Source organism: Aspergillus aculeatus (assembly GCF_001890905.1).
Source record: "Aspergillus aculeatus ATCC 16872 unplaced genomic scaffold ASPACscaffold_11, whole genome shotgun sequence".
Classification (NCBI taxonomy): Eukaryota; Fungi; Ascomycota; class Eurotiomycetes; order Eurotiales; family Aspergillaceae; genus Aspergillus; species Aspergillus aculeatus.
In genome coordinates this window covers 1-12,321 of record NW_017962986.1, presented here as the reverse complement: position 1 = coordinate 12,321, position 12,321 = coordinate 1, and the positions used below count along the sequence as shown (strand labels likewise).

Below are 12,321 nucleotides of genomic sequence, written 5' to 3'. Positions count from 1 at the left end.
ACCCCAGCGTAGCCACATCGCACCTGAACTTAGGCAAGAGATAAAAAGGGGAGTCTGCGGCAGAAAGGTAATAACCTTCCGCCCTTGGCCTGAACTCCTCAATCAGCCTCTGTCAAAGCTGTCATACACGCGAGTCCAGATCAACCACCTGTAGCCTCGCGGTAGAATGATATACTTCGACTCGCCCCGGCCGTGGCGAAGCCTTCCGAACGCCCGACCTTCGGCAGCCATCTCACACTCCATATGGATTTCTCAGTCTCAGAATGAGTGGCTACACACGCTCTAGTGTCGATTGACCAAACCTTGACTTTGCCATCAAAAGAGCTATTGACTGTCAGGACCACTACTAGAAGGCGCGCGTGTACCGCGGGTGTACTTACCCGCTGAGAAGGTATTCTCCCGTATTGCTCCATGAAAGAGACATAACCCATGCTGTATGACCCGATAGATTGGCTACCTGTTCACCAGATGATGTGTCATATAACACAATCACCTTTGAATCTCCGGCAGCAGCAAGGAACTTCCCTCCTGGTGAGAAAGCAACCGCTCTAACGGGTTTCACAAGGCCTATTATTCGCAAACGAGATAGATAGTCAGAGCACTTGCGACTTGCAGAGATAGGAGCGAGTCAATCCTTTACCTGATAAACTGAATGGCATGCGGCCCGTTTCAGTGCTGAAAATGTAGACACTACCATTTTCATGCCCGCTAGCAAGGAATCGACCATCTGCGGACTACAGCCTAGTATGAGCTTTAATTGACCAAAGAATGGGTGAATTTCACAATTTACCAGATCTATGCAGGTACCGAAGCTGCCTTTCGTTTCGTAGTCTCGAATCTCTTCACCACTGGCATTCAGGTCCCAGACCTTGACGTGCCCATCTTGGCTGACACCAGCAAGGTATTGCCCGTCCTCGGACATGGCGATTGCCCAGATGCCTTCAGACCCAGTCTGATTGACTGAGATCAGATCAGTATAGCTCTTGAATTGCCTGGCCCAGGCAGATAAGAGGAATCACCTACCTGAAGCGATGCTATCCTTCGCCCATACGCCGTCGTGGCAGGACCAGATCGCGATCTCACCCCCAAACCCAATGCTAGCTGCCCGTAGTCCTTTCGCGTTGGTCACTACATGATGACAGCCAAGTTTATGGGCGTTATCAAGGGACTGGACCAGTGGGAAGTCAGAATCAACCGTCGAATGGACTTTCAAAGAAGAGGAGCCAGATGCCGACAAGCAGAACTTATCGGTCACGGCGAGTCCGTAAATGTCAGTAGGGTGTGCTACGCATGACATTTAGCATGATTCTGGGAGTAAATGGTAGTTTCTACTTGGTCATACGAACCATTGCCTGCGGAACCGCAGGAAAGATATTGCTTTGACTAGAACCGCCAGGTTTGGAGTTAGAATAAAAGCGGCGAACAAACGACAGTCTCTGGTATAGACATTACCATGACAGCTCCGAGTCAGCTCAAGACATTGATTTTTGACAGACGCAGAATGATACGAGCGGGTCGAGGTAATGTGGTCGCTAGCTGCAGGAGCTGGGTGTTGTCAAAGACAAAATAAATAAGGCTAAATCACAACCATGGCGGGACAATCTCGCAGGCGGCTGGATGAGATCATGAATCGCGGGTACACGCACGGAACATCAAGTCTTTTTACCACCACCAATTCTGATTGCAAATAGCTCCAACGAATTGAAGGACATAAACAATACGAGCCGTAAGGTACACAGTAACATGAAGATGATGAAAATATAAGAGAAACAAAAAGTGAACAAAAAGTGGAATAAAACATGAACCCTTAGTTGGACCAAACGCCGAATGCCATGCAGCATTTTATCCTACACATCATATGGACCCGATAATTATACAATCCCAGCCAAACATAATTCAAACATCTATCATCACCTCGAGCCACCTCGTCTGTTCGCTTCATTCTGTATTTTTGCGACCCCATTGCTTCTTAATGCCTGACGATGGAATTAACTGATGAGATGGGCTCCCAAGTCACTGTTAAGGTAGTTACACTTACTAGCAACACAATTCGGGCACAGCACATGTGAGCGCTTGATTTGGCCACACCCTGAACAGGTGCTAAGACTCTTGACATCTTTCAATGCTTTGCCGGCCATCTGCCTGTGACGTTTCTTCATATGGGAGGTCTTCTTCTTCGGCACGGCGCGGAGAACAGATTCCCAGATATCAGACAAGAGTCCAGGGATGTTGAGCGTGAATGCGGCCGGTCTCAAGAGAGACTGCGACACGGCAGAAGCATTGAGTGTGAATTGGGACCAGCGTCCGACTGCGGCGTTGGCGAGAGCCGGCGAAAGTGAACCGGCCGGGGACAGCCCCTGGGCGGATAGACGGGAGGAAAACAGTCGCAGGGACATTGGGATGCTGAGGACGATTTGGATGAGGGGGTCGTGAAGGAGCACACAGAACGGGGGCAGCGTCAGGACTGATAGGCAAGCGGATTCAATGCGGAAACAAATAAATCTTCAATTGAAGCTTCAAATTGGCGGCGAATGGCCCGATTGGGGTCTGGAGAGCCGCTAATCTGAATCTGGACTAGCGGACCCCCTGAGTCGCGACAACAACGGCAACCCAAAGGGAACAACTTAAGGGGAATGCATCCACTGCATCAGTCCGTCTTTCTCTCTTTCTCTCTCTCTCTCGCTTGTTTGCTTCATTAGTCTCGTTCCTTCCTCGGGCTCACTCCTCCTACCTTGGCCCTTCGTTGAAGGACTGCTGTCCGTCTCTCGTTTTAACCTTGGACTAGCCCACTGCTTCTCCCTTCCCCTCCTCCACCGACACTTTGTTGAGGTTGCTACTCCTACTATCTAGATACCAATCTACTATCTACGACCACTATCAATCAGCCCATTCTCCACATCCCCTCCTTCTCCATCTTCTCTCTCTTCCAGCACCATGGCTGCCGCGGCGAATTCCACCCCTGCGTCGGTCTTTCCTCGTAGTCATGTCGGTTTCGATAGTATCACTTCTCAGATTGAGCGAAAGCTGTTGAAGCGTGGATTTCAGTTCAATGTGATGTGCGTCGGTGAGTTGCAGCACGTCTGAGCACATTCTCAATCCTGGCGTACGACTGGAATTGATACATATGAATAGGACAAACCGGCCTGGGAAAGTCGACCTTGATCAACACTATCTTCGCTTCTCACCTGATCGACTCCAAAGGTCGCCTCGCCCCTAACGAACCCGTTCGTTCAACAACCGAAATACAAACTGTCTCGCACAGTATGTTCCTCACTTTTCGCTAATAAGCCCAACCATAAGACTAATAATCGGTTTTCCAAGTCATTGAGGAGAATGGCGTGCGTCTCAGGCTAAACATAGTCGACACCCCGGGCTACGGCGATCAGGTCAACAATGACAGATGGTAAAGCAACCGAGAAATTTCAGCCACAAAAGTCGAACTAACAAATGTTGTGATCAGCTGGGATCCTATTGTGAAGTACATAAAGGATCAACACTCCGCATATCTCCGAAAGGAGCTTACCGCTCAGCGTGACCGCTATATTCAAGACACCCGCATTCACTGCTGCTTGTTCTTCATCCAGCCATCTGGCCATGCGTGAGTATAGTGACCTTAGGCTTGATCTTACAAAAACTGATGAAGTACCAATTAGTCTTAAACCCATCGACATTGTCGTCCTAAAGAAGCTCTCTGACGTGGTCAACGTGGTTCCCGTCATCGCTAAAGCTGACTCGCTTACTCTCGAGGAACGCCAGGCGTTCAAGGAAAGAATTAAGGAGGAGTTCGCCTTCCACAGTCTGAAAATGTACCCCTACGACAACGATGAGCTTGATGACGAAGAGCGTGCAGTCAATGCTCAAATCAAGGTCAGTAACCGCCTCGGGTCTCATGGTGCCTCCCGTTCTAATGTCCGTGTAGGACATCATTCCATTCGCTGTAGTTGGTAGCGAAAGAACGATCGTCGTCAATGGCCAGCAAGTTCGCGGCCGCCAGAACCGCTGGGGTGTCATCAACGTGGAGGATGAGAATCACTGCGAATTCGTCTATCTTCGAAACTTCCTTACCCGCACCCATCTTCAGGACCTTATCGAGACGACAAGCCAGATTCACTACGAGACATTCCGTGCTAAACAACTTCTGGCACTCAAGGAGAGCAGTGCTGCTGGCGGCCATCCTGGTAGCAGCCGGCCCATTAGTCCCTCAGCCGACAGGGAGCTTAGCCGTAATTCGCAACGCATGACCATGAATGGCTATTGATATGTCTGAGCATTTAGCTTGCCCTTGCTTCTTTGCGTGGATGAAACATGGGCAGTGAGCCCAATCAGGGTAACTTTCTTCCCTTTCTTTCCTTAATGTTTTAATCTCATAGCACCAACTTCGTCTCGGCATGCTTCTACAGATATCCTGTTTAACTCAATAATTCCTTGATCGTACCCGTCGTCACTTGAACAATTCTATTTGTGAGGGAGTGACCTAACTACCTCGTTATTTCCTATGGACTTTCGTCTCAGATCCACTGAAAGCTAGCAACGAAGCGCTAAACATCGATCGTATCGTCGTTTCATGTATCTATTCATCTTGGCTCCAGCGAGACGAGTGATTGTAGATTGCTTCATGCAGAAGGTCGGAAGGCAATGTAAAGATTCCGGTGGTTCTGAGCTAAATTAATAACATTGAGCACACAAGTATTGAAGTCGTTATGTGCGTCTATAAGATACAGCGTGAATGGGGGTCTCGGATTATTGCTGGGCGCCGAATTTATCGCCGTCGACAATGAAGTCCCTCAACTCAGCATAAGCTTTCTCAAGATCATCGTTGACGACGACTTTATCATGAGCACCCGGCTCCTTGGCGTATTCGAGCTCATTTCTAGCCTGCGCAAGACGTTTCTTCAGGCTTTCTTCTGTCTCAGTGTTTCGTCCACGCAGTCTCCTCTCCAACTCCTCCACCGAGGGAGGGGCCAGGAACAAAAAGCGCGCATTGAGATCCGTGCGCTTTACCTGCTTCACACCCTGGAGTGAAAAGGAAAATGAGCTGTTAGCGAGGCACTCTTTGAAGTGAACACAATCAGATGAACAAAAGCAGCAGCAACATACTTCCATCTCGATATCAAGAATGCAAATTCTACCTTGCTCGGCGATGTTCTTCACAGCTTGGACACTAGTACCATAGTAATTGCCTCCAAATTGCGCATGTTCAATGAAGCCGTTCTTGCTGACCAAGTCGAGAAAGTCTTCCTTTGTCGTGAAATAGTATTCGCGGCCGTCTTGCTCACCCGCACGAGGGCTCCGCGTGGTATCTAAGGAGGCATGCCTTCAGAAATCTATGCCTTTGCGGTTTGGAGAGTGATGCGGGTGCGGGGTTGCGGGGGAATGTCCGGCCACAATCTTACAGCGGCTGGGTAAGAGCCGGGAGGGGGCACCGAAGAAGACATACGCGAGATAGAGAAGCCGAAAATGTTCGGATAGTCGGCAAAGAGCCTCTTCAGGAGAGTCGACTTCCCGGTTCCTGACGGTCCTGAGACCACAACGGGGCGGAATTTGTGCACTGCGCGCGCGGTCAATTAAGATACCACTCGCCTTTGTGAAAAGGGAGAAGCTCACCGGCACTAAAAGCCATTCTTGAGATGCAATAGGGGTGTCCCCGCGATAAATGACTATACTTTGAGAAAAGTTGTACTCGTGGTGTTGCTAAGCTATTCATGGTATGCATGACACTGGTCAGCGTTGCATTGACACTTCAACAAAATGGATGCGGCAGAATATGAGGCGGTGAACTGGAGGCGCATGTGCCGTCTGTCGCAAACGGACAGCCTAATGACATAGCTTATCTCATACTATCACGTATACAATTACAGCAAGAGGCCCAGATATTATTAACATAAGTAGTAATTCAATTTGAAAGGTCACAGACTATTGGTCTCGAATGAATGCGGAACTAGCCTCACGGCTTTGGATGTGCCATTTCCGCATTCTGTGACTCCTGCTCCAAGAAGTTGGACCACAACTCCGCCAATGATTCTTTGCTCGCATTTCCATTGTCAAGGAATTCCGAGGCCAAGGTTTGGCTGCTTGGCGTACGATGCATGGGTGTGCTTGGAAGTCTCAACTTTCCAGAAGTGCTCGATGTTCCTGGACGCGCCAGACCAGCCTGCTCACGCTGCTCTATTCAGTTCGTTAGTAATCAGGAGTAGGGTAAGATCACAAAAGAAGAATGGTTGACTAACCATCTGTCCAGCCGAGGAGCGCGGCAATGAGTTGCAAGATCTGGAACTTCTTGGGATCTGAACGATCAAGAGCAAGAAAATGCAGGAGGTGATTCGTTACGATATGTCTAGGAATAGTTAATTATCAGGCGATCCTTCATAAGGCCAGCCAAGGACCACGGTCATAGCGCAAAAAACGCACCTGTCGACGTTGTCCTCCGGCTTCCCTTTCTTGAGGAAGCGCAGAGCTTTCGTCAGATGGTCGTTGAGTGTCACCGCTTCGTGCCTGAGCTTCCCTATCAGGAGGTTCTTCTCTTTGACTTCCTTCTCGAATGGCCGAACTCTTTCGAGCTCGCTTTGAGCATTTTGAAGAGATTTCTCGGCGTCGAGGGCTTTTTTCGTTGCCTCCTGAAGACTCTGCTTCAGCTCCTCAAGCTGGGCGTCGGAGTTCTCCACGAGCTCACGAAGTTCCTGTTTGCGCGCTACAAATCATTGGTGGTAATTCAGGAGAAGCATGTTGGAGATAGGGGCTATTCTCACCGGTTTGGAGTTCCTGCAAAGCTCGCTGTAGTCCGTCTACTGCAGCCACTTGAGAGTCACGTTCCGTAGATGCTTTCTCGTAGGCATCTTTGACGCTTGCTAGCTGTTCCTCGAGATCTACCACCTTCACTTCGAGGGTTTCCCTAATGGATCGCTCCTCCATAGCAAGGACTTCCCAGTTGTGCATGGCCTCCTTGGCTTGCTCGAACTCTGACTGAAGATAGTTCTCTTGTTCTAGGAGCTCTTCCTTCTCTTTCAACCAATTTTGCTGGGACAGATTTGTACGGTCTCGCAGAGTCGAAAGCTCCTGTGACATGTTCCTTCTGTCTTCCGACAACTGCTCGAGCTCGCCACACTTCGCTTGGTATTGATCCTTGATGCATGTATTTTCCTCCTCCAATTCATCAATTTTCGATCTAGCCTGTGCAAGCTCTTCCTGTTATGAGTTAGTATGCTTGGGGATAGCATAAGAATGCAAGTGCCGAAAACATACAGCATCTTCCCTCAATCTCTCGCCAAGTTGAGACTTGATTGTATTCACTCTTTCCAGGAGTTTCTGGAACTGCGACTCTGCATGTTCTTTCTTGTTTTCGGCGTCATCTAGCCTCCCCTGCAGAGCTTTCATCTCCGCGTGGTGTTTCGACTGGATTTCCTCCAATGACTTGCGCATGTCTGCCACTTCCGCGCGTAAGGTATCCCGATCCCGAACGAGGGCATCAAACCGGTCGTTGGACTGGAGAGCCTCGGAGCTGGTGGGATTGCCCCCATGGCCTGTAGGGTTAGTCGGATGGCTAGTCGCAATAATGGTCCGATCGTCAGTTGTCTCAGTCGGTAAATCTCCGGTTGGTTTATCTCTCTTCGCGCTCTCTTTAGCGGCTGGACCCTCGGTGGTATCAACCTTATTGTTGTCGCTCTCCTGTTCCGTCACATAATCAGCTCAGGTGGGCATTCGGGGGTGAAGGGTAAACGGCGGTGCCCTTACGCTTGGTTGCGCGGGTGCCTCAGTGTCCTCCGGGGCTCGGTCCTGATCATTGCCTTGGTTTTCGTTTGAAGCCTTGCCCTCAATCCCCCTGGGACCGGTGGTACCCTTGGCTTTCTTCTTATTCTTTGACTTTGCGCCTATTGGGAGGTATCAGTGGAAACAACGGGATAAGCTAGAAGAATTGCGAATCTGCACAGTTGAAGACGAACCTTCAGGCATCTTCACTTTTTTGAGTACCGACGTGACTAAGACGCGGTTATATCGAAGCTGGCGTTATGGTCATTGAACTTGTTGTACAGGAGTACTATAGTGAGGGCCCGACCATAGCTGTCAACATCGCTAGCGCAGGGAGGTTGCTTCCGCAGTCCGCAGCTCTCGCTTAGTTACGCCGAATTACACACCCAAACAGTATGAGCCGGCACCGCGAAGGGGCTAAAAAGGAGTTTCACTCTCTTTGTATGCTGCATCACCTGTGTATTCAGACTTAATTCCATATTCTGCCTAGTTTACTCTACTAAGTTCACATGCAATGCACAGCTTATTAAGCACGCTATGATGACCCTTTAGGTGGAGTTCATATCTGCTGCGCTGTGTTGTGGGATAGCGACAGGCCATATGCCAGTGGCCGGCTCCCAGCCACTCTCAGAACCAGCTCCCCGGCACTGGGACAGGTCGAGTTGAGACACGAATTAATATGCGTGCTCTGGGCTATGCGCTTCCTAACCATTTGATGTGGAGTTTCGCGACCACGGAACAAGGCCCAGTAACCAACTTCCGTAGTTGCACTTCAAATGGATGCTTCGTGATAAGTCCTGAGTTATGTTGTTTCGTGGGTAGTATAGCATGCGACAAGCCGGCGACGGCCATTGGAGAGACAACATGACAATCCACTGTATGCCTTCTGCTTCACATGAAGTCGTCATAAAAGTCAGCGTCCCGGTCTTGGTTGCTGCTGCCTTGAATATTCTCCTCACTCATGAGGTCATCGTAAGCATGCTCCTTTTGCCATTTCAACTGGTCGCGTTCCCTTCTTTCCAATTTCTCCTTTATGCGTTGCTCCTCTCTCACTTTGCGTTCCTCCTTGTTCTTCTTTTTCAAGAACTCATCTTTCTCGGCTTTGAGATCAGGGAACTTTTCAATGCGGGTTTTGTTCAGGCGATTGACTATAGGGTTTTCTCGCTGTCGGACAAACACCTTGCGCACCAGTTTGTGGTTGTGGAAAGAGACTTGGCCTGCTGCCATGGATCCATCCTTCATCAAATTTGACCACGGTGTATAGATCACCGTGATGTTGTCCTTCTTATTCCCTATAAAATTGTTTAGTCTCCACCGCTTATTTGCTTGCTGATTCTCATCGGTATCCGTTCCTGACGAAATATGTCTGACCTTCGATTGAATTCGCCTTCGTTAGCTGGGCACAATCTTCGAGAAGCGCCTGCTGAATCTGATCCCATGTTTCTCCATCACGGAGGCGAAGGTACACATGGGCACTAGACAGGTTATCCACATGGAACTAATGAATGAATTAGGGTGTCTTCGGATGCTAGGTTGCTGCGTGACGAAGAGAGACAAACCCTAGCCGAGACGCAAAAAGATATTAGCTCACTTGGTGCACATTCTCTTATAATCACAGCACAAGGTCAGATTACCAGACATCACTCTCCAATCCAAACTTAATAAGGTCCTCATCTGTTCAAGTAAAATATTAGAGTCTCAGCACAGCCCAATCTATTGAATAAAGGGAAACCATCTTACTTTCAAATTTATCCTTTCCAACATAGATAAAAGCTGCGGGTTGAACCACATTTGATGTGAAATAGTAAACCATTCTGCCCGACAGTTTCACCGGATTTGGAACTAAGAAGCAAACTGAAGCTGTTGTTGCTGCAAGGGAATAGCGGGGCAAAAGAATTCCGGGGACAATCACCGACTTGGAACTAATGAAGTAGTTTACAAAACAATGTGATTAGTCATTTTTTTTCTAACTAATGTAATCCACAAGCGGGCTGGCCGGCTTGCTAAGACTTTCTGTTATTATATATCTTTAAGATTAAATATTAATATATTTACACAATTTAAATTATATTTTTTTAATTTTAAAGTTTTATAGAATATTTTATATATATATAACTAAATTGATTACAGTTAGAATAATATAGTAGCATATGACAGCGAGATTATTTTTTATTAGATATTTTTAAAAGTCTTCTAATTTTAGATATTTTATTAGTTTTATAGATCTATTAAAAAGCTTTAATTATCTTACTAATGGTTAAACTGTTGAGGCCGGGTATTTAGCAATTATTTTATTTTTTATTTTTTTATAAATATTTATTTATAATTTAAAACTAATAGATTTAATATTTAAATAAGATAGCTTAATTTAATACTATTTCTATATTTTTAATAATATATAATATAGCTGTTTGTATGAACTTCGGAGGATTTTATATTTATTTATAAAATAGTTTTTTAATTATATTTTTATATTTTTTTAATTATTTTAAATTTTTAGATATTTTTAGAAGTATTAAAGCTGTACTTAGTCAGCTTATTAATATAATTTTATAAAAATAATAAACTAGTCTTTAAATATTTTATTTAGTTAGAACAGTGCCAGCCCAGAAGTCCGAAAAATATTTTAAATAATTAAAAATTTAAAAATTTTTATTTTATATATTTAAATATATATTTAGAATATCAATCTTATTAATATAGTAGATGTCTGTATAAATTAACTTTTTAATTGAATTAATATATATTTTTTAACAAGTATAAAACATACGATATTAAAAGATTGATAGAAATATAAAAAATATATAAATATATAAATAAAAATAATTTTATTTTAACTGTATATTTGTAAAGAGAAAAGAAGTCAGTTAGGAATAGAATAGTAGCAGTTTTATTAATTTTAAGACTATTCTTACTATTTTAAAACTCTAGTAAAGTCTTAGAAATTAAATACTGAACAAGGTCTGAGTTATTAATATTATAATTATTATACAGAAAATACATAAATAAATTATTAATAATTTATTATAATTATAAAAATTATTTATAATAATTAGATTTTTTTATATATAACTATTTTTAGTAGTATAATAATAGTATAGTACTGCTGCTTCAGTGCGGAAGCTAACTATTTTTAGAAATATAATAATAAATAGTAGAAAATTATAGATTAATTTTTTGAAATATATATTATTAATAATACTATTCTATTTTAAAGATACTGTAGTTTTTTAATAATAATATTAATAATATAATATACTTTTATATATTTTTTTAATATTTTTAATATTATTAATATTATTTATTTTATATTAAAAAACTTATATTTTTCTGCTGTTTCTACATCTATTCGTTTATTTTAATATATATATATATAATATTTTTATTTTATATTTTTCTTAGTATTACTAAGATACTAATAAATTATTATAATTTTATTAATAAATTATAATATTTATATTTTTAATTCTCTGTCTTACAAAAATCTTTTTCTATTTTAAAATTATATTCTATTTTAAATATTTAAGAACTTCGATAAAAAACTATAAGTAGAATTTGAAAAAAATTTTAAATTAAACTATATTTTTATAGTTTTATTTATTAAATACTACTAATATACAGTATAAAAAACTAATTATTTTTTTATAAATAATTCTATTTTTTTTAATTTATTTTCAAAATATATCTAAATATTAGATAGACGGCTATAAAAATATTAAAAAATATTAGAAATTATACTAAAATTTTATATTAAACAGTCGGATTTTAAAATACCGATTCTAAAAAGATTTAAATCTTTTATTTTTATTATTTTTTTAATAATTTAATTTATAGACTTGCAGCTAAGTTTGCTGATGTAAAGAAAATATATTAAATTAAATATTATATATTAATAATTATAAAAAAATAATAATTATAAATAATTTTTTTTAATTTAAAAAAAAATATACTAATAATCCGATAGAAGTATACTGCAGAATATTATAATTTTATTATAGAATATTATATATTAATTATTTATATTAATAAAAATTATTAATATTTATATTTTTTATTTAATAATATAGAATATATATTTTAGAAACTCGCTATTTTAATTTTTTTAAATAATATTATTTAAAAAATAATTTATATACTGTTAGATAGTCAGAAATCCGAATAAGCTGCTATTAAAAATATTTTAAAAATATTTTATATTAATATTATTTATAATTTATAATTTTTTCAGCAGCTTAAAATTATTTTATTTTTATTTTAATAATTTTATAATAGTATTTTATTATATTTAATTCTATTAAATATATATAATTCGGATTTTTTTAATATTATTTTTCTTATAATTTATATATATAATTATAAATAAAATAAATATATAATATAATAAATTTATATTTTTTTATTATAAATTATATACGTATTATATATTTTTTTATAGTTGTTTTATTATTATTTTTATTATATCTTAATTTTGATTTATATTTTATAAAATAAAAAGATATAATCTGATTATTAAATTTATAAATTTTTTACTTAAATATTTACTAAATTTTTTTATTAGTAATTATTAATTATATTTAG

At 41.3% G+C, this 12,321-nt stretch overlaps 6 protein-coding genes across 6 annotated transcripts; 1 reads left to right on the top strand and 5 right to left on the bottom strand.

Annotated features, from left to right (window-relative positions):
- Positions 1-140: 140 nt before the first annotated feature.
- ASPACDRAFT_31386 (SKI complex subunit WD repeat protein SKI8) lies at positions 141-1,383 on the bottom strand (the record flags this gene model as incomplete). The annotated part of the gene is made up of 6 exons (XM_020199809.1): positions 141-324; positions 381-567; positions 641-734; positions 791-960; positions 1,024-1,284; positions 1,347-1,383. Coding segments are annotated over 6 exons (933 nt in total), but the record flags the coding sequence as incomplete, so codon positions are not given.
- Positions 1,384-1,664: 281 nt separating this feature from the next.
- Positions 1,665-2,452, bottom strand: ASPACDRAFT_79728 (mitochondrial 54S ribosomal protein bL32m). Its single transcript, XM_020205480.1, has 2 exons — positions 2,039-2,452; positions 1,665-1,976 (listed from the first exon to the last, which is right to left on the bottom strand). Exons 1-2 carry the CDS (start codon positions 2,394-2,396, stop codon positions 1,939-1,941), a joined length of 396 nt encoding a protein of 131 aa, XP_020054515.1. The 5' UTR covers positions 2,397-2,452; the 3' UTR covers positions 1,665-1,938.
- A 482-nt stretch (positions 2,453-2,934) lies between these two features.
- Positions 2,935-4,258, top strand: aspD (septin aspD; the record flags this gene model as incomplete). Its single annotated transcript, XM_020201465.1, has 6 exons — positions 2,935-3,064; positions 3,133-3,261; positions 3,322-3,403; positions 3,461-3,598; positions 3,654-3,867; positions 3,920-4,258. The coding sequence occupies 6 exons, from the start codon at positions 2,935-2,937 to the stop codon at positions 4,256-4,258; spliced, it is 1,032 nt and encodes a 343-aa protein (XP_020054514.1).
- A 482-nt stretch (positions 4,259-4,740) lies between these two features.
- ASPACDRAFT_44679 (guanylate kinase) lies at positions 4,741-5,620 on the bottom strand (the record flags this gene model as incomplete). Its single annotated transcript, XM_020201464.1, has 4 exons — positions 4,741-5,013; positions 5,098-5,300; positions 5,438-5,548; positions 5,605-5,620. The coding sequence occupies 4 exons, from the start codon at positions 5,618-5,620 to the stop codon at positions 4,741-4,743; spliced, it is 603 nt and encodes a 200-aa protein (XP_020054513.1).
- Positions 5,621-5,772: 152 nt separating this feature from the next.
- ASPACDRAFT_121837 (putative Golgi matrix protein) lies at positions 5,773-8,184 on the bottom strand. Its single transcript, XM_020196477.1, has 7 exons — positions 7,938-8,184; positions 7,729-7,865; positions 7,240-7,662; positions 6,747-7,182; positions 6,409-6,688; positions 6,228-6,334; positions 5,773-6,165 (listed from the first exon to the last, which is right to left on the bottom strand). Exons 1-7 carry the CDS (start codon positions 7,945-7,947, stop codon positions 5,945-5,947), a joined length of 1,614 nt encoding a protein of 537 aa, XP_020054512.1. The 5' UTR covers positions 7,948-8,184; the 3' UTR covers positions 5,773-5,944.
- Positions 8,185-9,659, bottom strand: ASPACDRAFT_121832 (putative DUF814 domain protein). Its single transcript, XM_020196476.1, has 4 exons — positions 9,484-9,659; positions 9,378-9,417; positions 9,115-9,242; positions 8,185-9,035 (listed from the first exon to the last, which is right to left on the bottom strand). The coding sequence occupies exons 1-4, from the start codon at positions 9,554-9,556 to the stop codon at positions 8,635-8,637; spliced, it is 642 nt and encodes a 213-aa protein (XP_020054511.1). The 5' UTR covers positions 9,557-9,659; the 3' UTR covers positions 8,185-8,634.
- Between the last annotated feature and the right edge of the window lie 2,662 nt (positions 9,660-12,321).

What these genes read in the sequence shown, in the direction of transcription:
- ASPACDRAFT_79728 (XM_020205480.1), bottom strand. Translation starts at nt 2,396, where the DNA reads ATGTCCCTGCGACTGTTTTCCTCCCGTCTATCCGCCCAGGGGCTGTCC. An exon ending in GTGCCCGAATTGTGTTGCTA is followed by an intron (nt 1,977 to 2,038) that starts GTAAGTGTAACT and finishes TTCCATCGTCAG; the next exon opens with GCATTAAGAAGCAATGGGGT.
- ASPACDRAFT_121832 (XM_020196476.1), bottom strand. Translation starts at nt 9,556, where the DNA reads ATGGTTTACTATTTCACATCAAATGTGGTTCAACCCGCAGCTTTTATC. An exon ending in TGGAAAGGATAAATTTGAAA is followed by an intron (nt 9,418 to 9,483) that starts GTAAGATGGTTT and finishes TTACTTGAACAG; the next exon opens with ATGAGGACCTTATTAAGTTT. An exon ending in GGATTGGAGAGTGATGTCTG is followed by an intron (nt 9,243 to 9,377) that starts GTAATCTGACCT and finishes ATTCATTCATTA; the next exon opens with GTTCCATGTGGATAACCTGT.
- ASPACDRAFT_121837 (XM_020196477.1), bottom strand. An exon ending in CCGGAGGACAACGTCGACAG is followed by an intron (nt 6,335 to 6,408) that starts GTGCGTTTTTTG and finishes AACTATTCCTAG; the next exon opens with ACATATCGTAACGAATCACC. An exon ending in GCTCCTCGGCTGGACAGATG is followed by an intron (nt 6,166 to 6,227) that starts GTTAGTCAACCA and finishes CGAACTGAATAG; the next exon opens with AGCAGCGTGAGCAGGCTGGT.